The sequence below is a fragment of the Hoplias malabaricus genome, chromosome X2 (genome assembly GCF_029633855.1).
Source record: "Hoplias malabaricus isolate fHopMal1 chromosome X2, fHopMal1.hap1, whole genome shotgun sequence".
In the NCBI taxonomy this organism is placed as follows: Eukaryota; Metazoa; Chordata; class Actinopteri; order Characiformes; family Erythrinidae; genus Hoplias; species Hoplias malabaricus.
In genome coordinates this window covers 42,494,598-42,519,658 of record NC_089819.1, presented here as the reverse complement: position 1 = coordinate 42,519,658, position 25,061 = coordinate 42,494,598, and the positions used below count along the sequence as shown (strand labels likewise).

General features: G+C 40.8%; 1 protein-coding gene across 1 annotated transcript in view; it reads left to right on the top strand.

The window, feature by feature from the left end:
- Nucleotides 1–13,359, top strand: part of LOC136677110 (low-density lipoprotein receptor-related protein 3-like) — a 28,585-nt gene extending 15,226 nt beyond the window's left edge. The window contains exons 3-8 of the mRNA XM_066654526.1: nt 678–883; nt 2,040–2,434; nt 2,831–3,052; nt 3,177–3,649; nt 6,018–6,150; nt 12,024–13,359. Coding sequence (XP_066510623.1) covers nt 678–883; nt 2,040–2,434; nt 2,831–3,052; nt 3,177–3,649; nt 6,018–6,150; nt 12,024–12,923 — 2,329 coding nt within the window. The 3' untranslated portion in view covers nt 12,924–13,359. The remainder of the gene's footprint in view (nt 1–677; nt 884–2,039; nt 2,435–2,830; nt 3,053–3,176; nt 3,650–6,017; nt 6,151–12,023) is intronic.
- Nucleotides 13,360–25,061: the final 11,702 nt, after the last annotated feature.

Genomic DNA, 25,061 nt, shown 5'->3' with positions numbered 1-25,061 from the left:
TGAGGTTCATGGCAGTGTAGCTAAGATTCAACCCCAACTTAAAAGGGAATTCTCAGCATTTCTACCTGGTCAAATAATTAAGATGCAAACTAAATCTTTCATATTGCTTTGGTGTGAAATGCCCCATTCAGGAGAAACATTCAGAGTCAGAACTGCTTGCAGCAATGATAATAAGAACCAGGCATTCAGAGTTTAATGCCTCTTAAATCTACTAGTAATATATTACATGAAATGGTTGTTAATATGATGCTTGATGTGTAAAACACAAAATTTTATGGTCATTTTTGAGATAAAGTTTTGGCCTAAATACAGGAAACATATTACCCAGAGAATAATTACGAATATTTTGTCATTATCATTATTTATCATTATATGTCATGAACATTATCTATAAACCTAGACACTTTAGGTTCTTTGATCTTGTTGTGTAGGTAAATTAAAAGTCAGTTATTGAACTGTGGATGTTGTGGACCCCAGTTCTTTTGCTCACTGTAAGAATCCGTTATAATATATATATATAGTATTAATATTATTATTTTTTTTAAATTTTGCAGAAGTTTCATTGTGCCCCTTTAGGCATTGTACTACTCTGTATAAAGGGATGTTTTGACTCATGCACTAGAATAAGTCCTTTGTCATTTTTCAATGCTGTAACCCACTTTCCTTTTATCTGGCAGCTTCCACAGCTTTGACGTGGAGGAGTCTGGAGGTTGTCATGGCGACTGGCTACTGCTTGGCCCCACCTGGAAGGAGCAGTATCGCGTGTGTGGGTCTGTTCTGCCCCCTCCCTTTATCTCCTCCAGGGGACAAGTATGGCTGCACTTTCACTCACAGGCCAACAGTTCAGGGATGGCCCAGGGATTCAGACTCTCATACATTCGCAGTGAGTGAACACAGGCCCTTATAAACAAACACTAAATACTAAATATAGTATACTACACCTGTACTGACTTTGTTTTTGATAAAATGAGTATTAAGAGTAGATCATTTGTTTTTCGATTTAATTTTTTGTTTTCAATGTTATTTAAAGTTAAGTAAATGATGGTAATAATATTTTATGACTACTTCAAATTACATTATTTGGGTTTTTCCCTAGTCTTTTTTGGTGGTCTCTTGCTGGTGGTTATTGACTCAGATCTAATATGCAGCTAATAAAAACAATGCAGCAAATTGGTTTTTCTTATACACAGGGGTTGGACAATGAAACTGAAACACCTGGTTTTAGACCACAATCATTTATTAGTATGGTGTAGGGCCTCCTTTTGCGGCCAATACAGCGTCAATTCGTCTTGGGAATGACATAAACAAGTCCTGCAGAGTGGTCAGAGGGATTTTAAGCCATTCTTCTTGCAGCATAGTGGCCGGGTCACTACGTGATTCTGGTGGAGGAAAACGTTTCCTGACTCGTTCCTCCAAAACACCCCAAAGTGGCTCAATAATATTTAGATCTGGTGACTGTGCAGGCCATGGGAGATGTTCAACTTCACTTTCATGTTCATCAAACCAATCTTTCACCAGTCTTGCTGTGTGTATTGGTGCATTGTCGTCCTGATATACGGCACCGCCTTCTGGATACAATGTTTGAACCATTGGATGCACATGGTCTTACTGGTGCAATGTGCAATTAATGAAGATTGGCCACCAGGCTGCTCCAATTTAGCCATGAAACCTCCCACACTAAATTGACAGGTGTTTCAGTTTCATTGTCTAACCCCTGTAGGTCTTCAAGCTGTCTGTATGTGTGTTTATGTGTGTTTTGTGCGTTTTTTTCCAGCACAATATGCAATACCTGTAGTGCATTCTCAGTGTTAAATTAATGCATTGTCAGTAGAACAGCATTGACAAAGAGAAATCAAAGGGTAAAACAGTACTGACAAAGCGAATCGGACAAGTTTGCCCTGGTGTGTGTGTGTGTTTTCTTCTGCAATACCTGTAGAAATACCTTATATTTCAGTTATGGATCAACAGCAAACCTTACTTCCATTTATTCTCTTGCTCTCTCCTCTTTTTCCCACTCTTCCTTCTCTCTCCTTTTGCAGGTCGTCTGGGTGAGAGTAGCTGTGAGAGTGATGAGTATTTGTGTGGTAATGGGAAATGTGTACCACGTGCTTGGCGCTGTAATGGTTTAGATGAGTGTGGTGATAACACTGATGAGCGCAGTTGTGCCCCCGCACCGACACCCGCCAGTGCAAGTTTGTGCCCCGTAGGCACCGTTCAGTGCAGCCATGCCCAGTCCACTCACTGCCTGCCTATGGCACTGCGCTGCAATGGAGCGCTGGACTGTCCGGATGGCTCAGATGAGGCCCACTGTCCTGACACCACATGTGGAAAACGACTCACCAACTTCTTTGGAACATTTGCCTCCCCTGATTTCTTCAGGCCTAACAGAAGCAGTGGCATGGACCAGTACTGCACCTGGTTTCTGGATACACAGGTAGAGTAGGAGGTTTGTTTGTTTAATTTTTTGGGGAAACTAGTACAAACATTATCACTGTTGTAAAGCAGCGCTCCACTCATACAGGACTCTTGCTGCTGCAGCAACTTTGTACCAATATTTAATGTAAACTATCTGAAAGGTAGTATACATTTACAGCATTTATTTAAAAACAATTTAATAATGATATTTGAAAAAAATGAATTACAATTAATGAAAATATATGTAACTATTTTGTATGTCTAACTCTCTGTACTACACTTTTACTTAGACATATAACATATACAGTTCACACCCATGTACATTCCTTTATATATCTTCTCAGAAATACTCCTCACCTTTTTTTAAGCCCCCCCCCCCTATTTTTCTTGCCTCCCCCTCCCTGGTGTCCTATAGGATACAAAGCCTGTGCTTTTGCGGTTGGATCTTCAGCTGGGTGTCGGGGACTCTCTGCGTGTTTATGACGGTTTGGGTGAGAAAGCAGAGCGGCTGCTGCAGAGCCTGTCCCACCACAATAACCATCGTCCTGCCATGCTGGAGTCATCGCAGGGTCAGATGAGTGTGTTGTACCATGCCAAACCACACAGCCAAGGACATGGCTTTAATGCTTCATATCAGGTGTGTACCCGCATACTCTTCCTCCAAGTTTCTGACTGGTGGAGTAGTAAAATTTGCTTTGGAGAGAATAATTGTGCCTTGCTTTCCTGAATGTCACATCCTTTCTCTCTCAACATGCCACTAGGTGAAGGGTTATTGCTTCCCGGGTGAGTATCCGTGTGGCCCAAATGAAGGCTGTTACTCTAAGCAGCAGCGGTGTGATGGCTACTGGCACTGCCCTGGGGGCCGGGATGAGGAGGGTTGCCCACCATGCCCACCAGGACAGTACCCATGTGAGGGGAGTGGAGGAGCATGTTATCTAGCTGCCGAACGCTGTGATAACCAGAAAAAATGCCCGAGTGGCTCTGATGAAAAGAACTGCTTCTCTTGCCAACCGGGCAACTTCCACTGCGGCACCAACCTCTGCATCTTCGAGACATGGCGCTGTGACGGTCAAGAGGACTGTCTTGACGGCAGTGATGAACGAGACTGTCCGGCTGCAGTGCCCCGCAAGGTCATAACTGCTGCACTGATCGGCAGCCTGGTATGTGGCCTGCTGCTGGTCATCGCCCTGGGCTGTGCTTTCAAACTCTATTCACTCCGGACAAGGGAGTACCGGTAAGTCTCGGCAATGAAACCTATAACTGTAGCTTCCTTAAACAAATGTTATGCTCCCGGATGATGCAACAGTTTAAGTGTTGGTTCTGTGTTTGGGAGTCCCGGAGTCAAGAAGGGTATAACTGATGCTAACAAAATAAGCACACTTCTCTAAAGTTGTCGATTAAGGTTTGGCGATATCGCCCTAAAATATTATGATTATAATATATTATAATGATATTTCAGGGTATTTTGGCAATAACGATATACTTGGCGATATGAAAAAACACTGAAAAATACTTTAATTTAATAAAAAATAAACTAAATAAAAAATAATTAATTTCAAGAACAGGCTATTGCCACAAAATACATGTCATATTAATATTAATTATATTAAATTGGCAATATTCAATTATATTTCTTCCTATTTAAATTATATTTAATATTAAATAAATATTTAATTTTATTTTTGTACAAATTAATGTTACCAAGATTCTGACATTGTATAAAATAAATACAGAATAATCAGTTTGGTCTGTCTGCTGGGGTCAGAGCTCACTCTCCTTGTGGCGTTTTCTATGTACTCAAGTGGGTGCCTCTGCTCAAGGTTGTGAAACAGATTAGTTGTGTTTTCTGTTTTGTTGTTACGGGCTTTTTTCATATCTTATAATTTCAGTGTTGTGTTGTACATCTGATATTTTATTTACAAACCACCTCCACACGACTGAAGTCACTCCTCTAGTTGGAGCAAATTCTTTGAACGCAGAGGCCACCGTACTTCACTGTGCCTAAATGACTCATATAATGAATGTGCACCATGTTACATGTAACTGCATGGTTTCATTATATAAACAAGTTAGAATACCATGATATAGATATTTTTTATCATTTAAAAAATGGGTGCGATATTGGCACAGCCCTAGCATGGATTTGTCCAATGATGTTGCATTAGTGGCAGTTGGAAAAAATATGATGGATACAGGAAGCATGTGGAAGCCTTCACTCTTGCAGCTTAGTAGCATCATGTTGCATGTCATGTTGCAAAATTGGCAATAGATAGAAATCCTCTTGTGTTCCATTTAGAGGTCGCAGTGATGTTGCGTTCCAGATACGTGCAATACTGCAGTGTGAATGAAGAAACAACATTAATAAGAATATGAATATACTATTCAGATGTCAAATTTAGCTTTGGACATCACTGTAATAGAAACCAATCATAATACAGATGTAGAATATAATAGAAAAATACAGTGCATCATGAAAAAAAAAATTCTGGATTCACCTCTTGTTTTTCCTTTTTCCTTTACTGATTTTTCACTCCCTTTCTCTATTGAAACTGGGAAGAAAATTGCATATCTTGTCAAGATAATCATTCCTGTATTCTTGAAAATACAGTATAGTGCTCTTTATTTCTCTCTCTTTTGTTTTCTCTCTCTCTCTTTGGCTTTCCATTACATCACTCTTCCTCCCATCTGTTCTTTGCTGACTTTTTTGTTACTTTCCTCATCACCTCTCCCCTCTCCAAAGTCTTTGTTTGATTTATACTCTCCTTTCTTGCTCCCTTCTTATCGTTTCTTCTCTCTCTCACGTCTTCTCTTACTCTCTATCTGCTTCTCTCTCCAGATTTTTCTTCAATCTCTTACTCCCCCTCCCCTAAACACTACAAGAACAACACAATCAGGCTTTAGCTGAAGCTGTGAAGCTGATACTGCATCACAGGTTTATGTGTCTGCCATCAGGATTCTCACTATTGATCTGATCTGCAGATGGGCAAGATGGACAGAAAGAGATTGTCATAGAGAGTGAGAGAGTCTCAAGGTAGATGATTGGCTCTGCTGGGTTATATTTAGCCTGCAGTGGCATTGCCCTTGTTTCCCTTCAAACTAAATTAAATGCCTGTGTGTGCCAGCTGAGAAATTTCTGACTGCAGGCAGAACAAGAACCTAATCACCTTTTAAAATTATGAACAGTTTGAGTATTAACAAATACAGTTTACACTCTCTTCCTCTTCTCTAAATTTAGTCAGTCAACCAAGACATGTTTGGTTCTGCGGTGGAGGCTAATGTAGCTAAAAAAAAAAAAAGCTTAATTAAAGCTGAACAGAAGCACTGAGGAATATGATATGATCAAACATAATGCTTACATTTTCTTGTTTTTAAAAAGGCATCATCAAGTCTGTTAGGGATGACCCATCATCAGATGACAGCTGAATTTAACTCAGAAAGCTTGTAATTACTACTAATAGTTCTTCTAGATTCATCTGGTGGTCTGTGCACTCAGTTTGGAGACAGGACCTATGGAGCTCTACTGTGTGTTTGTGTGTAATTACTGCCACTGCTATTTTATCAATCTTCCCTCTTCCTGACTCTCTCCTCTTCTCTCATTCCAGAGCATTTGAAACACAGATGACCCGTCTGGAGGCAGAGTTTGTGCAGCGAGAGGCTCCGCCCTCTTATGGTCAGCTGATTGCTCAGGGTCTGATACCTCCAGTGGAGGATTTCCCAGCTTACCATCCTACTCAGGTACACACTGTACATGTGTATACACACGCACACACGCTCCCCTCAACATATACTCACCCCTTCCCAATTACTGACTCAACAATTCTACTGTTTTAAAATGCAGAACAGTGTCCAGGTTTGAGTTACAAATGTAAATGATTACCTGCTTAACCATTAATCAACAAATAGACAAATAAACAGTGCTGTCACTTAAGAATGTAGGGCTAGTTTCTTCACTGAAGTTAGGGAATTGTGCACATGTATGTTCAAAGGGCAAAATAGGCAGCTGGATAGCTGCCAAAAACAAATAAACAAAAAACATAATTTGCATCCCTGGTGAATGTTTAAATGAATATAAAAAAAGGTGTTCTTCACTTAGAGTTGCTATTCATGAAGAGTGTAAAACACTAAAGTATGTTTTAAATATGTTTACTTAAACATACTTAAGTATGTTTTAAATACACTCAATATGCAGAATCCTTGTTGGAAGTACTTACAAAGAAGAGAATTTGGTTGCTGTCAGAACTAAAACTTGTATGTCCAAATGTGTTTATTATAAAAGCAGCAGCGCTAAGAGATGTGATTGGCCAAGTACAATGCGGAAGAGGGGGCCTTGGGTCAGGTGATTCGAGGAAAGCTTTTAGTAAGGCCACATCACCAGAGAGAAGGCAAATGATGACTAGTTTTATTCGTGAGTAGGAGGAGGAGGCACAGTGTGCAATAGCAGCATCACAGGCAAAACAAGGCCAGTGGCTTCGATGGGAGAATCTAGAGAAGTGGAGGATTTCATGGCAAGAGTTGATGGAGGCAAGTTGTATTAAGTTTTTGCTGGGAGCAACTTATGACGTCCATCCAACACCGCAAAATCTTGGACAGTGGGTAGGTGAAGACCCTAGTTGTGGATTATGTAAAGTTAGTAAAAGTTAAAGCTTGTAAAGTTAGTTTGTCACAGGGTCAGTATACATGAGTTTTAGCATGTTTGTTGGACAGCAAACGACTAGTGGTTAATGCATTGACGAGTAGCTGTAGTAATAAAATAGTTAGCTTTTTGCGTGAGGGGGAATGTTTTTGAGAAAGTGCGCAGGCTACAAATATTGGTAAATTGGGTGAAGCACGAGACTGGAAATTGTTTGTGGATGTAGGAAAAAAGCTGCAGGTCCCAGAGTGCATTGTGTTAACTACACTGAGGCCAGACAAGGTGCTCTACTCTGAAAGTAAACGGACAGTTCATTTCATAGAGTTAACAGTTCCATTTGAGGATGCAATAGATGAAGCATTCGAAAGGAAGAAGCTGAAGTACGCAGACTTGGCGGCTGCAGTGAGAGAACGTGGGTGGCAGGCACATGTAAGACCGGTGTTAGAGGATTTGTAGCCAAATCAGCCACATACCTGCTTGTGCAGGTGAGCATCAGGGGCCAGAAATTAAGGACAGATGTGAAGGAGTTATCAGAAACAACTGAAAGGTCTAGTCAGTGTTTGTAGGGACAGGAGAGCACAGATTATTTGGGGAAATGCACTGTAGAGGTGCTATTAGGATTGTTGGTAATGTAGCACTTGTGGCACTGAGCATGCAGTAATGGTGGCAGTGGGGCTAGGAACAGCCTTAGTCACCAGGGAGACCAGTGTGGATTTACGGTTGTTGATGGAAAAGGGTAAGGTAGGACTGTAAAGCTGGCTTGGAGTGGGGTGGGTCTGGGATGCCAGGCGTCACTATTGAGCCTTCTGGAGGTGTTGCGGGCTTAATTCAGCGAAACACAGACGAGAGGAGGTGTCTGTCTGATGACCCCTGTGAAGAGATTACTTAATCATTACCTAAATTGCATTAAAGGTGCACTCCAGGACAGAGTGGCGGTCTGTGTTTTTCTGGTTTTCTGGTTTTTCTGTGCACTGCTCGGGATTAGGGATGTACAACATTTGGAGGCTAATCAGGTAAACTATAATAACAAAAACAGCCATTCTGGTGAAATCGATTTATTTTTAACTTACACTCAAATGTAAGAGTTTTGTTCTCGCAATGATACACCCAGAAAACATTAACACGCAAATCCTGTTTTTTAGTCACTGGTATTTCTCTTTCTTTTTGGCCATAAGGTAAAAATAATTAAAAATTTAAAATGTATATCATTATGAAACACTGCAAAATCAATGCAGCTGAAATGCCATCTGTGAACATGTATTCACGGGCAGGCAGTAGACCGTTAACCTGCTGAGCTGGACATTAACCCCTACACAGAGTTATGCGTCCTATCTTTAGCCCCTTCAGAGCATCATTTAATAGCTATTATGAAAGTTTTTCAGTGTGTGTATGGGGCAGGATTTCATCATACGTGAAGTCTTTTTTTCTGATAAAAGTAGTTTGTGTGTCATATCCTTTGAGGATTTCTCCTGTGGAGAGTTAAAGCTGCAAAATGCTTGCGGATGTAGGCTGCTTATCTGTGTCGGCCTTCACCTGGAGAATTTGAGCACAGAATTACATCCTGTTTATCCTCTTCTGCCTTCTCATCCCCTGCACAGCACAGGAAGGAACTCCATTACTCAGATCTATAAAGCAGTAGGCTGGATGTGGGTTCGTATTGTGTAGAGGATTGTTATTGCAAGGGATTGCTATGATTCAGGGGAATTTGCAACAGTGCAGATGGTCCCTTTAACAGCTTAAACAGACCCCTTATGTAAATTCTACTTCAATGTAGCATACATTACCGTAGCCAATTGGATGAGATATTGCAAATGTGGGTAAACAGGCAAATTTCAGTGCTACAGTGGATTCATTGAAGGTACACAAAAACAGTTTTACAATATTGTCTTTCAGTGATGTCAATAGGGGTGGCAAAATGGGGTTGTGGGTTCAAGTCCCACTCCAGGTGACTGTGAGGAGTTTGGTGTGTTCTCCCTGTGTCTGCCTGGGTTTCCTCCGGGTGCTCCGGTTTCCCCCCACAGTCCAAAAACACACACTGGTAGGTGGATTGGCGACTCAAATGTGTCCATAGGTGTGAGTGTTTGTCACGCTTTGAACGATGGGCATCCCCTCCAGGGTGTGTTCACGCCTTGCGCCCAGATCCACCGCGACCCTGAACTGGAATAAGCGGTTACAGACAATGAATGAACCAATGATATCAATAGGTGTCAATAGGACCTTCATTCCCCTTTTTCTTCAGTTAAAACCCCTATTCTTCTGAGAAGCCTACATATTGAACAGTGGCAGATGCTGGTCTTTCAAGGAGGGGAAGCTCAATTTCGGCCTACATCATAAAATGTGTCGGTTTATTTATATGTAAAATTCTACCCTTTGTTCCTTTTCAAGAAAATGATCTGTGACCCTGTCGTACCAACAAGGCGTCTTTTCCAGGGACTTGACTAGTGACCTCTCAAAGGCCAGCAGAGCTAGGCTGCTTAAACGGCCTTGGCCCATGTGAAGTGTGTGATGGTGGAGGGGCTCAGCAGCACCCACTGGACAGAAAGTGCAATAGAAGTCAGAAAGAGTGATAGAAGTCTCCAAACACAAGCAGCTACAAAAAAACCCACCAGAAATAGAAGCTCGATTTGTCGCTAGCCGCTAAGAGGTTTCGGAAAGTCTCTGGTTCAACTCAGAACAGAATGAAAATTGAATGCTCCCACGGATCTTTACACCAAAGGATTGCTGATTCGCTTATTTCGCTGTCAATCAAAAAGGGATTCAGCCTCAGACAGATCATCCAATCATCTTGCAGAAGCTGAGCGTCCGGGCCAGCCGAGGCCAGCCCACTGCCCCATAGACCCCCAGAGACGCTGAGCGTCCGATGGGCGGGACAAAGCCCAGCATTTATCCAATGACTCGTCTCGTTTCGCTGCACTTCACTGCTTTGCTATTGACCTGAGCGTCCACACTGTTTAAATCACTGTGAAGCTGCGGGAATGATTGAGAGGAAAGCCGCGTCTTTACCAGTGAAAAGAAGCTGATTCTGAACAAAAGTTGAGCGCGTTGTAGAGCATATTTATTCAATGACAGGTACACACAACGGTATATATTTGATCACAAATTTTTTGACATTTTAGGGGAAGCTGAGCTTCCCTTGCAGTCTTAGAGCAATCGTCTCTGATATTGAAATATTGCTGTGTGGATTTGATGGCATTTACCTATATAAATATTAGGCCATATTATATTGAATTATTATATAGAATTATTAGTTCTGGATCAGATACACTACTTCCTAAGATATTGAATGTAATTCTATCACTCCAGAAACTGCAGTTCCACTGCTCCAAAGCTCATTACTGGTGGGCTTTAAATCACACCATCTGACACTTGGCATTGGAGATGGTGAGCTAAAACTTTTATGGCCACTCCAGAGCATTTCACTCCATTGCTAATTCTGTGAGTATAATTGTGATTTCTGTGAGATAATTGTGAGAATTCTGTGGTAGTGTAATTTCTGCATGAATTGTTTTGCCCTAAGACTCATAAGATCCTTGATATGCTGCTGCTATGTTTGAAGAGATTGGCAAACAGTATTTCCTCGAAGGTGCTGCATGTGTCCGTCTATCACTCTGTATGTGGGTGGCTGCTGGGGTGGTTGTTTAGTAAGTATTTTTCTCCTAAATATGAACACACACAACATGCACCTTTATGCCCCCTCATACTAGAATGAATAGATTGAATAAGAAGTGCTACAGAAAAGCTGTTTCTGTGATGCTGTCCTCTTTTGTGTGGACTGCAGAGAAAATGGGGGAAAGTGGTGAAGGTCACAGTGTGAATGGAATATATCTGAGACATTGCCAGCAGTTATGAGGCAATGGCTGAGAGCTTTATGTATGCAGCCGATGGCGGAGCAGCTTATTACCTCAAAACTCCAGCAGTAAAAATTCTCTCAGTTCGGACTGATTTGCATTCAAGATGAAAAGGCAAGAACTGTCTCCATGGAAACCAAAAACTGTTCTGCTGAATGATTGACGGGCTTGACACCTCTCTCTCTCTCTCTCTCTCTCTCTGTCTATCTATCTCCATCTAAGTCATTCAGTTCATGACAATTGATTTGTAATAATTGATTTGTAATAAAGTGTTAGAAAATTAGAGGATGTAAAAAGAACCTCAGACATATTCATTTATTATTTGTTAGAAACAGAATGAAACATCACTGTAGAAGTATTGTAATCGAAATAATAAATACTTCACATGGCAAAAAAATTAAATCAACCATGCAGTCTTGCAGCCTTACTGATATTAGAATAGTTCGTACTGAAGAACTCAATGACTTTCAGTGCTGCACTGTCATAGGATGCTAGCATTACAAGTCTTTTATACCTGTTATACCTGGTATCTGTTATAGCTTGGGGGGCTGCTGAGCACTGAAAACAATTGATGTGTAAATGGAGGATGGATTCCTTCAAATATTGGCAAAATTGACAGAACCATTTGAGAAACCAAAGCCTGTGCTGGAGTGAAACTACACAAATTTAGCACAATTTTGACATGATTTTATTGTATCCAATAAATAATGAGGTACGGGACATGTAGTGTGGCATACTCAAAGAACAGCAATGTGATTTAATAACATAAATACCATAATAACATTCATTAATTCATTATCTGTAAGTGCTTATCCAGTTCAGGGTTGCGGTGGCTCCAGAGCCTACCTGGAATCATTGGGCGCAAGGCGGGAATACACCCTGGAGGGGGCGCCAGTCCTTCACAAGGCAACACAGACACACACACACACACACATTCACTCACACACTTTTGAGTCGCCAATCCACCTACCAACGTGTGTTTTTGGACTGTGGGAGGAAACCGGAGCACCCGGAGGAAACCCACGCGGACAACACACCAACTCCTCTCAGACAGTCACCCGGAGCGGGAATCGAACCATATATACAACACATAAATTAAAATATTCTCTCTCTGTCTCTCTCTCTCTCAGGCCTCCGTCCTGCAGAACCTCCGCACAGCCATGCGCAGACAGATCCGCCGGCACTCCTCTCGTCGTGCAACATCACGTCGCAGACTGGGACGCCTATGGAGCCGCCTCTTTCACCGTGGGAATCGCCTGCGGGGTCAGATCCCACTGCTCACGCCTCCCAGCCACACACACACTCGCTCAGCCACACACACCCAGGCTCCTCTCAGCCTTCACAGATACAGAGCAGGGGAACCTCACAGTGGTGAAGCAGAGAGGTCAGCAGGGGGACACACCCCCTCACCCTGCTCCAGCGCTGCACTGGGTCTGGCCCTGCAGGCACATGCTCAGGCTCATTGTATACCCCGAAATGAATCACCCCCTTCCCCTCTGTCTCCTGCCTCACAGCGATCTAACTCCGACACTCTGGAGGATGAAGACGAGGAAGAGAGTGGCCACAGTTCTCCAGAATCAGTAAGGGACAGACAACTGAGGTCCAATCTGGGTGATAGGGCGCTCTCTGCTGGACGTAGAGACACTGACAAAACTTCTGGAGCTCCTAACGATTCTACAAATGGGACATATCGGTCACGAGTGTCCAAGAAATCTGTGCAGACACTGGCAGCTGAGCTGGGTGGTGTATCAGTCAAGTGCTATTCCTCAATGGCCATCTCTCCTCTTTCTTCTCCCGAGTCTCTGACCTCCTCAAGCAGCCAGAATGAAGATGAAGGGGGCTCTCCTACGTACAAAGAAACAGAAATCCACACAGAAACACACACTGACACTGACACAGACTCCCAAGCCCCATCCCACCTTGAAGACCACTCTAAGCACTGGTCAATTAGAGATAAGACTGGGACTTGTTCCCCTTGTGAACTCACAAGCAGCGAGGAAGAGGAGGATGATGTTCCATTTGTACATTGAAAAGCCTTTCGTTTAATACACATTCAGCAGGGACACATGGATCACTACTGATGTACATGGAAATGTTCTACCATCATATCCTTGCCAAAATGAATCATCTAATGTAGGCTACATGCTCTGTCTTACCAGAACATGTGGGGCGTATAGCTCTGTATACTTACATTTAATGAAAATCACATCGTATAATGAATCAAAATACTGTTTCTCAATTATAGTAACATGAGTAAACATGCACCAGCCACTTTATTAGCAGCACCCACCTTGCAAGCTCACCTCGCTGGTGTACAGTTACAGACTGTAGCTTATATATTAACGCACAAATTGTGTTAGCCACCCTTCAACAAAGACACTGGATATTTTCTGCATAGTTGTACACTTTCAGCCTCATGTGGTTGGGGTTCTGTGTCAAAACCCCATGCATTCTGCTGTGTCTGCTACACCATGTACCTCCATGCTGCTGTCATGTCACTGTCAGTTCTGTGATGGTCCATCTCCAGCAGCAGTCATGTGGTCAGAAAATGACCAATGATTAATTAGATTACGTGTTTCTACACAATGTTCTTTAATATTTATATGTAATTATATCTAGAGAAATAATCTTATTCTTAAAATAGGTACTATTATGTACAATAGAGGACAATACTACCAAGAATTCAGTCCTTACTAGAAAACATTTTTTCCTCTTACTTATTTTCATAATATAAAAGTTCCAGAACTATGTCCAATTGTCATATATTTATTAATCAATGTTATAATGAGAAACATTACACGTTCACTTGCCAAGACCCACATTTTCTGGGATCTAACTCACTCACATTTAGCAGACTGAAAATTCTCCACAAGGGGTTGCTATTATCTCTCAAGCAGCTTTATATGCTTCACAAGAGTGGGGCTCCCCATCGGTGACAGTGTGTCCTTATTTGCAGTATAGGGTAGTGGGTGGCTTAACGTCTGTAATTCTACACCTTTTTTAGAGGGACTGTAAGGCGTCTCTAATAATTTGGATGTTAAGTGTACGTACAGGAAAAACATTACAGATGACAGCAAAATTTTCTACAGAAACACTGCTGAATAATATGAATATTTAGCCTTATTAGCAACATTTTGGTACGCAACTGAACAAGGCTAACTCTAGGCTGTTGTAGTTACTGACTCTGACGTCAGTGTGATGCAGTGCCACACTGGAAAAACCCATTGCTTGGATATATATTGCAATATAACAATATTTACAAACATATATAAACAATAGGTTTATATATGATGAAATTGCCTGGCTTAATTTGTACACTATGTCCATATCAAATCTTTTATAAATACAGTGCAGCTAATATCCTCACTGGGTAGATTCATATTAGTAATGAGATAATGGAGCCATAACACACATGGGTTACAGACGGTGCGTGTCAGTATGGGTGCTCACTCTGTACAGAAATGATCAAGTAAGTGATGTACTAACTTATTATAACGCTGTTTTATTGGCGCTCTGGAGAGTCCTCCTCCACAGAAACCTTACTGAAGACCGTTTCCTCTGTTTTGTTTTTTCAGTTTCTCATTACTAAAACACAAACCTTCTTGACTACTACACTGAGCTTTGTTAAAAATTGCAGATGCAGGATGTTTACGACTTTCACTATGGACTTATGATATCAAATGGCATTATATTTTTTAAACTTCTGAAGTGGATTGTCTGAAGCCTTACCCGCACCCTGCTGTTGAGGGGTGTTCTGAAGGAGTTGCCTATGTATTGATGTGTGCTTTATGCTTTGAAGCTTCAGTCCCACGGTAACCCACTCTGCCTAGTGTTGTGTTTTCTCTTCTCTAATGCCAGGGATACAGCACTGGAGAACAAACACAACAACATAACTTTCTAGACTGTAAAAGTGTGTTTTCAATGTGTCTAGGGTTTGCAGGGTTTCCCAGTCGTGACCATATTTCACAAAGCAGAGTCCCTCAGTGAATTTCGCTTGATCTGTGTTCCCATCCTGAGAAATAGTAAGTTGGTTCATTTTCAAGCCCTTGTAGAGATGAATAAAGTGCATTAGAATGAATAAAATACTAAACCATGCAGGAGATAGGTACTTAAAGACTGAAGCTGGGACGCATTGTGCTAAGTGGTTTTATGTGGTCACTGTTGGCCAGGATTGTGGTCAGTCAATCTCTCTTCAGAGATCTCAGGGAATGTGTGCTGGTTTCTGTGAGAATGTTTTCATTACAGTTCTGTGTAAGGAGCAGATCTGATCAAGGCTGAAGTGTGGAGATTTACCTTCCACTTTTGATGTTTTTTAAAAGCAGCAGAAAGTGAGAAACAAAACCTTGTATCTCCAAAAAAGGCGGTTTTACAGAAGGAACACATTAAGTTAATTTAAGAGTCATTTTGGAGCCGTTCTATTGGTCTGATGTGAAATTTATTGATGCTACAGTGATGTTTTCAGATAAGGTAAAACAAACAAGAAATGGAGTTGCAAGGTTTTGTCCTGACTGCAGCAGTGTACTGTGTTGCTATTTTGACTTTACCTAATATATAGGTGCACTTTGTAGCTTTACAGATACTGACTTTACAGACACAGGAGGGCTACTGTCAAATTTCGAACAAAATTGTAACTTGATGATAGAATAGTTCATAAACCCAGAGAGAAAGAATAAGAAAGAATACTAATGTAAAAGTGTGCAATTGAATTGAAATTGATTTTGGCCAGATCTCTCTCTCTCTCTCTCTCTCTCTCTCTCTGCTACTTGTATTACTCCCTTTCACACACTTGCTGTCTTGTATTCTGTCTCACTCTTGCTTTCTTCTTTTATTCACTTGCTCTCTCCCCCTTTTAACTTTTATTTTTTAAATCTTATATTCTCATCCCTGCTGCACTCTTCTTCTCTCTTTTTGTCTCTCATTCCATCATGCTCTCCTCTGTCATACAATTCATTCCTCACACTCACATCACATCCACCTGTCTCTCTCTCTCATGTTTTCTAACACTTGCATCTGTTCTGACTGGAGCTGCTGGAGCTGACTAAATGTGCTGAAGGCTGTTGGCTAAAAAGGGCAGCACAGACACTGCTCTTCTTTTCTCTGACATCAGCTCATGTCTCCAACACTTTTAGCTGCGTGATTATACAGCAGTGACCATCGTGATGAGGAATTGATTTGATGGACATAGATGAAGATAATGGCAAAGTCATGCAGTTCACAGAGTTAATCTCTGTCTTTGAATGTCATGTGAATGTATATATAATTAATGTCTCTGCTGATTTGCATTTCTGAATGTGGAATTGATAGTAAGTTAAAAATGGAAAGAATAAAATCTGAGCAATATGGCGTTGATTAGTATCTGGTAGATGTTTGGGCCCTGAGTCTGCACTAAACTCTGAGATCTGAAGAAGCCTAAATCAGAGAAGCTTCACTGAATATGTTGCAGTGAGTTAGTTAAAGGAACACTCCAGTGTTTTCAAACTCATCTCTATCTGCTGCAACTGTAGCATATGTAGTTGTTTACCACTGACCACCACTGCCATTTCAGTTTGTTTAAGTTCACAGCAAACAGAAGATCTGTCCTTTAAAGTGTAAAAGTGTAAAGTTTGAAGTAGATCTATGGATTTGGAACACCACCTATGAATGAATGAATAATGCTTACACTTACATGATGCTTTTTTAGACATTGGAAGTGCTTTACATTTTTGGAACATTAGAGTTTTGTCCCAGAAACCATCAATGTGCAGCATCCACCTAGAAGTTCAAGTGTTTAGTGAGCCATAATAAAAAGATCCTATCGCATATCATTTCATAACAATGAGATCTTGTATTTTACTCATTATTTTACTGTAGTGAGTCATTATTATGAGGTACTTATGTTTTTGTGGCAGAAATGTGCTTTTTTAGTTTACATGGAAATACAAATAAATTATATTCTTTTACAGAAGAATATAACTGTCATGAATCACCACAGAATCATCACTGACTCGCAAAAAAAAAAAAAAAAAAAAAAAAAAAGAAATCATGTATCTCCATCTTTGTTGTTTATTCTCTCCAAACAAACCTCTGTGTTGAATGTACCAGTGGTTCAGGAATCTGTTTCCATTCACATCCATTGCAATTTCACAGTGTTTTCCTTCTCTTGTAATAGTATCATTTTGGACATTTGAAGGTTTTGTTCAGAGCTTCTGTGCTACTGATGTGGCTGTTATGGATAAGGATGAAATACAGTGACATTATTCTGTTTTTTATAGTCTGTTCAGAGAGAGAGTTTTGGTTTTGTTCTGGTTTTCAGGATTTGGAATATTTATTAAAATACTGCTACTGTACGTGTTTCACCAGGGGCTAAGGTCTAACATATAGCATTTAGAACAACAGTGAACTGATCATAAACACCATGTGCTGGTTCAGAGGATAATATCCCTTTGTTCTGTCCACTTTGGTCAATAGAAGTGCCATTATATTGAGAGTGAAGTGAGTAATTCCAGGAGCTGTACCGGGTGAGGTTAAGGTTGTAGAGCGGTGGAGGAAGTTGCAGTGGATGTGCCACTGGAGAAATCGTGCACTTTCAGCCGACTGATATTGCTGCCACTAAGTTGTAACTACTGTTGACTTTTCCTTTCACTTCTTATATGTTGTTCTGTGGTTGTCTGGACATTACCTTCTAGAACACAATAGTTACTTATTACATTTTTCTTTTCGTTCCTGTGCTGTACTCCCATAATGATGAAAATATTATTTAAAATTTATCAGATGTCTTCAATTGTTGATATTTTTAATGTGTTTGTTATGACCTGTTTGAAGTCATTGGCATATACACTATAAAACCAAAAGCTCTTGACAACCTCCTCATCCAACATTTCTTCTGATATTGAGTGTTTTATAAGGGAGTGTATGATACCAGCTTGGATTTTCTGTGTGGATTTGATTGTATTCAGCCATGGGAACTTTCTAGAGGTCAGGTAGTGGTGATGACTCTTGACCGGTTCACTCCAGACAACAGTTCAATTCCTCAAAAGCCTGATGCCTAAGGGGCTCGGTAACACCTCTAGCCAATGCTTGACATTGAGTATAGTGACCTTAAACTCATTTGTGGCTGCTCCAGAGCATCTCCTCTCATTCTATACTTTTTTTACTGAGGTGGAACATCTGTATCCACAGTTTGTGCACCTTAAGGCAGATGAATTCAAGCATTACAAATGCTGTAAACCTCTGGACATAAAGTGTATGTTCCTGCAGTACAGGTATAAATACATAAATACAGGCAGTAAACACGATTACAAAAACCTGAACCGCAAAATGGCAAGTGATTATTTTATTTTTCCTAGTTTTTTCAATATTTTCTGGAACATTTTGTATTTGATTTGTCATCAAGGGCCTCTGCTTGCAGACTCCAACAGATGGCAGCATTCCAGAGCTGACAGCTGCCACAGAGTCCAGGAAAAAACCATGGCCTTTGCCAAGTGCTCAGTCGGGGAAAACATAATTAAGACATTTCAAAGCAGCCTATAAATTGTTTCTCAGTTTGGAAAAGAAAGACTTTCCTGTGTCTTATTGTGTTCTGTTGAATGAAGAAGATTCTTCTTTTCCTGTCAAGGGCAGCTAATGCCTCATTAGGATGATGATAATGATGATGATGCCTTCTCTAATGCCCTCTGTTCTGTGACACTGAATGTGTTTCTAATTGTCTTAGCTTTCTGAGTTATTTGCTTTCTGATGAACGCTGCGTTCACCTTATTGTTTCTTCATGCTGACATTAAAAAGAGTATTTCATTACCCATTTCAAACCAGCTTATTTATGTGTGTCACAGTATATCTCTGGTTATTACTTCTTATTTATTAATGGAAAGTATTACTCTATAGATCTTGCTTCAGTGCCACAATTAAACAGTCTAATTATGAATTAACATGCCACAGTCAAATAGGCGGACACTTCCACCAGTTTCTCATTATTTCTTCATGATGTAACAGTCATTCAAAGTGTACCGCTGTGAAATACTGCCTTCTAGAGGCTAAAGTGTAAACTTGTAAAAATGCTGCTTGTTGTTTTTCAAGTTTAAAAATATGGTTTTAAAAATCCATTTGGAGAGATAATGTAGATTGCTGTATGGCAAAGTAGTCTCAGAACATAAACGAGCCCCTGATAAACTCTTACAGTGATCAGTATTGTAGAAGAAAGTCACAGCTCAGTTTTCTGCTCATGTTGAACAACATATGTCAAATTTGCATTGCACATATTTAGATCCCTGGTTCCCATTGTTCAAACTATAAATAAATCTAATGAAGTCGGTATATTCTGAGATTTTGCATCAGTCCACTCTGAATGCCATATTTTACATCTATTTTTTTTTTATACAGAAAAACTTTAAATATTGGTGGAATAGCCCTTTAAATAGGGTGACCAGATCTGCGATGCAGAAAAAGAGGACACGTCTGTATGCTTAGCCGAACCTATGTGTGCTTTTAGGTCCTTTACACCTTTATTTGCTACACAAAACATGCGAATTTCTTTTTTAATTCATCCGAGAACTTACATTTACGTTTCGGCATAGCTGCTCCAGATGAGGGTAGGTACATGAGCTTTACCTGACGTAAACAAGGACTACTGACGTGCAGACTGACCAATTAAATGTTTACAGAGAAGGTTATCGACCAATAACGGTAGCGCTACAGTCAGACCGTCCAATCAGAAGATTTTAGGCTACTTCACCACTCCCCCTTCTCACTCAAGCGAACCAAACGGAGTAGGGGAGGGCGGGACCAGTTTGTGAACGAAACGCTTCTATGTAAGCTCTAGGAAAACAAAATCCCCGACGTTTGTGAAATTCCGCCCGGACATTTTTTAACTCTAAAGAAGGGGACATGTCCAGGTAATAGAGGACGTCTGGTCACCCTACTTTAAGCTTACTGCAAGACAATAAATGGTGCCCACAGAGTAATATATCTCATGGCAGATGAAAAGCTTGTGTAATTTGCAGTGACTAAAAGCTGGGAATACACACACAATATGGCCAAAGGTTTGTGCACACCTCATCCAATATTTCCCCTGAAATGTAGGTTATTTATTGGGAATTCATCCTTCTTTGCTGTAGTAACAGCTTCTGCTCTTTTGGGAAGAATTTACACCAGATATTGGAACATTTCTGTGAGGATTTGTGGAATTGGTGATTGATATTGGATGATCGTCCCAAAGGTATTGAATTGTGCATCACTCCAGACAGTTCCACAGCAATTAAATATCTGTCTAAAATATCTGAATATCTGTTAAAGTATCTGGATTCTAATTGTAAGGGATGTCTACAAATATTTGGATGTATAGTGTAAGTTGCATATAAAGTCACAGTGGTGCAGCAAGTAGTGTCACAGTCACACAGCTCCAGGGGCCTGGAGGTTGTGGGTTCGATTCCTGCTCCCCATGTTTTGGTGTGTTCTCCCCGTGTCCGCGTGGGTTTCCTCCGGGTGCTCCAGTTTCCTCCCACAGTCCAAAAACATACATTGGTAGGTGGATTGGCGACTCAAAAGTGTGTCTGTGTTGCCCTGTGAAGGACTGGCGCCCCCTCCAGGGTGTATTCACGCCTTGCACCCAATGATTCCAGGTAGGCTCTGGACCCACCGCGACTCTGAACTGAATAAGCGGTTACAGATAATGAATGACATGAGGTAAGCCATGGTAACCGGCCCATGCAGGAATATTCCATTTATTAATTATGATAAACATTTCTGGAATGCTTCATTCCAAAAGGCCCGTGATGAGTCCAGTTTCTCTTTAAGAAAGGATCATCTGATAGGAATGAACTTTCATGTGAATGTGAAGGTTGTTAATATGCTGATGTAATATCTTTCAGAGGTCTCATTTCTCAGAGTTTCTTATGCAAATTCCCTGATTCACCATCCAGCAGATGGCAGCCTGAGCTCACAAAACAACAGCTTGTTTTTGAGCAATACCATAGAAGAACTACTTTATGCCTAGTGATGTCTAGACACCTGTGATTTCATTAATCAGTCATATTAATTTGTACCCATTGTTATGGCATGGAAATAAATGTTCAGCTGTGCACATATATCTTGTGTTACTTTCAGAGGAATAGCATCAAGAAAATATACTGGATCTGCTAAAAGTCACCATGCATTCATAGTGCACCATCGGACACTTTTTTATTATTTCCATCCTTCCATCCTTTATCTGTAACCGCTTCTTCAATACAGAGTCGCAGTGGGTCCAGAGCCTACCTGGAATCATTGGGTGCAAGGCAGGAATACACCCTGGAGGGGGCGCCAGTCCTTCACAGGGCAACACAGACACACACATTCACTCACACACTCACACCTACGGTCCCTTTTGAGTCGCCAATCCACCTACCAACGTGTGATTTTGGACTGTGGGAGGAAACCGGAGCACCCGGAGGAAACCCACGTGGACACAAGGAGAACACACCAACTCCTCACAGTTATCTTCACATTATTATTTATTAATTATTATTACTTTATTATTCAGGTGGCTGAATGTCATCAGATCCTAAGAATAAATGTTAGATGAGCAAGTTCTATGTCCGCCTAATTTTTTTAAGTAGTGTAAGCTGCATTTTGTCTAATAATTGTCATATGTAATCCAAGTACGGCCCATGTTAAATATTAATCCAGTTTAAATATAAGTAATGTTAAATATAAGTAATGTTATGAACTTAATGACTACACTCCTGAGTTCACAGAGGGAAAAGACTGTGAGTTGAATGAACCAGAACGTCATGCTGATGCAGCAAATCTTACACGTGATTCATAACTGACAGGATATCCTTAGATCTTTTAAGAGCTCTGTTTACGGAAACATTTCGGATAATCCTATTTAAAGCAGGTACTGTCATAAATGGTCAACCAAAAACAGCTAAAAGGAGACATTTGACCACTTTTCCACAAGCTAACACCATTCTGGGTTCTTAATGAAGCTTTTGTATCACGCTTTGGTCAAAATGCTACAAGGATCGAACAACACAGCACCATTCCCTGTCTAAACAGCCCTGACTGGTTTCAGCACATTTACAGTTCACTCTCTTTTTCTCCATTCTTGTTTTTCCATATTTAGCCAATCAATACACGTTTCTCTCTGCTCTCATTGTTTGTTTTGCTCTGTTTAACCTCATCTTTGTGCTCACACATGAACGCAGATCAAGAACTATAACGGAAGAGACTCACATGAAGAGGCAGGACAACTCGAAGGCCTTGTCCAAACGTATCGGGATATTTTTTCTCCCTCCATTTATGAAAATATCCCCATCCAGACTTTTACAAAAAAATAATACCTCTTAAAGTGAGCCATCAAAACATCACAAAGCAACAGAGCAGCAGAGGTTTAATCCAAATAACTCCATACTCCCTCAGTAGTGCAATATGCAAGTCATGATATTACTGAATCTAGATATTGATACTGCATTATATATTTCCAGTACAACATCATTTACAGTTACTCATACGCAGGAATCTATAATTTTAGGCCATCTGCATTTAAACATTGCTGTTTTATTTATTATTTTAATGCATTTTTTGTTCATTTATTTTATTATATGTCAAATTTAATTCATTATATAGGGCACAAGGAGCTTAGTATTTCAGCTGGAAACAGACTGACAGTGAAGTCAGTGTTTTTGAAAAACTCTGTTTTGTCCTAAGCATATTACTGAAAACAACTCATAAAACTCCTCCTTGGAGAATGTTTTCGAAAATCTATTTTCAGTGTCCTAGAACGTTGTTTAAGTGTGGACAGAAGTCAAGACACACACACACAAAACCTCAGTCCTTAAAAATATCCTAATACATGTGGACGGGGCGTACATTCTCTGCACTCTATGGAAAAGGCTTGACAAAACCCATGTTTTTAGCTCACAAAAATAAATAAAAAGTTTATTTCACAGTTTATAGGTTGGTAGGTGCTCCAGATCCTCAAATTAATGTGCTAATTAATGTGTTGTTTAATCTGTCCTCTTTATTTCAGAAACAAAAAAGCTTAGTGTCTTTTGACTTGTATAGAAAGCAGCACATTTTTAGTGTAGTATCTACAACCATTTTTGGTTCATAAGGCACAGCCATATTTTTCAGAAGAGGGCTATGTTTTGTGACTTGTGTCCAAATAAGCATTTTTAATACGTGAACAACTATTGATTCACATGAACTTTGCAATACCAACAGTGCACCAGCAGAGTTACATCTTTGCCAGAAGTGCCCCATGTTCACATGCCTTCCAGAAAAAAGCCATGCATTTATATACTTTAACAGTTCTTGGTGTTGTCATGGTTTTATATGCACCGGTGCTGCTCAATTAGATGGACCATGTAAAAAAACATCAGGGGGGTGGGGAATAAAATCTCACAACCTGTCATTTTTTGAACACTATATCAGTCAGCAGGCTGTTTGTCAATTTCTGCTCCTCAAAAGCTGCTCAGCAATTCGACAACAGTAGGCTATTACCATGTGCAATACCTGAAATGACCGGCCCTACCTTCTCCAGGGGGTGTCCCTGCCTTGCGCCTAGTGGTAGGCTCTGGACCCACCGAGACCATGAACTGAATAAGCGGTTACAGAAAACAAACAAACAAGCAAAAATTAAAAATAAATAAAACCCTGAAATGGTGTCTTCAAATCGGCTCTGAACAGAGAAACGAATGAAGCATATGTTTTCATTTAAGCGCTCTGGACCTTCTGAGATTCATATTTGAGTAACTCTGATGTAACTCTTAAGTTATAGACACACAAGCTACTGTAAACGCACCTATTGTTGACACAGGATTTTCAGCTGTGCATACAGTTTTCACAATGCCCATAGAAAAGCGCTGACCAATAAAATGAGGCATTCTCTGGAGCAGCTGTGCAGGGACCTGAAAGCCACTAAAAAATACTAGGCGAGGGAGGCACGGTGGCGCATCAGCAGGTAGTGTCACAGTCACACAGCTTCAGGGACCTGGAGGTTGTGGGCTGCTCTGGGTGACTGTCTGTGAGGAGTTCGGTGTGTTCTCCCTGTGTCCGCATGGGTTTCCTCCACGTGCTCTGGTTTCCTCCCACAGTCCCAAAACATACGTTGGTAGGTGGATTGATGACTCAAAAGTGCCCATAGGGGTGTGTGTGTTCCCGCCTTGCACCCAATGGTTCCGAGTAGGCTCTGGACCCACCGTGACCCTGAACTGGAAAAGCGGATACAAGTTGGTTCTAGCAGAACCACACTTAAAGAGTTTCCATTAAGATTATAACATTTTTCTTTGTTATTAAATATTTTTGGAACACTTTATGTCAGGCTATCAGTCAAAAGACTACATGGCATTTTATAAAGAAAAGTATGTGCCCTTTCTTGATTTTAGACTTTATATGCAGTTTTTATAGATGTTTGTTATTTTTATGTGTATATTCCTGAACACACAGTTCTGTCCAGAAGAAGCTGCCTAATCTTTGTAGAAGTGGATTCTTTTTATTTATTTATTTATTATGGACGGGCGGCACGGTGGCGCAGCAGGTAGTGTCGCAGTCACACAGCTCCAGGGACCTGGAGGTTGTGGGTTCGATTCACGCTCCGGGTGACTGTCTGTGAGGAGTTGGTGTGTTCTCCCTGTGTCCGCGTGGTTTTCCTCCGGGTGCTCCGGTTTCCTCCCACAGTCCAAAAAAAACACACGTTGCAGGTGGATTGGAGACTCGAAAGTGTCCGTAGGTGTGAGTGAATGTGTGTGTGTGTGTTGCCCTGTGAAGGACTGGCGTCCCCTCCAGGGTGTGTTCCCGCCTTGCGCCCGATGATTCCAGGTAGGCTCTGGACCCCCTGCGACCCTAAAATTGGATAAGCGGTTACAGATAATGGATGGATGGATTATTATGGACTCTCATTTATTATAGAGCCTAACTAATGCACTCTGACAAAGCAGTTTTCTTGGAAGGATTTTGCAAGATTTGAGGTTATGTCCTAGAGGCAAACCATCCCTATATTTCCATTTTAAACTAAAAACACAAAGGAGCAGTTATACAGCAATACAACAGCGTGATACAAGCCCGGGGCAGTGACCGTCCTAAAGCACTTCAAATCCATAAACAAACCATATCCAAATGTTGGTAGACACACCTTTTAACTACATGTTCCATCCCTTGTATGTATGTCCTTAACTGTGTATATACAGCTTGCATTATCACAATAGATTAACACC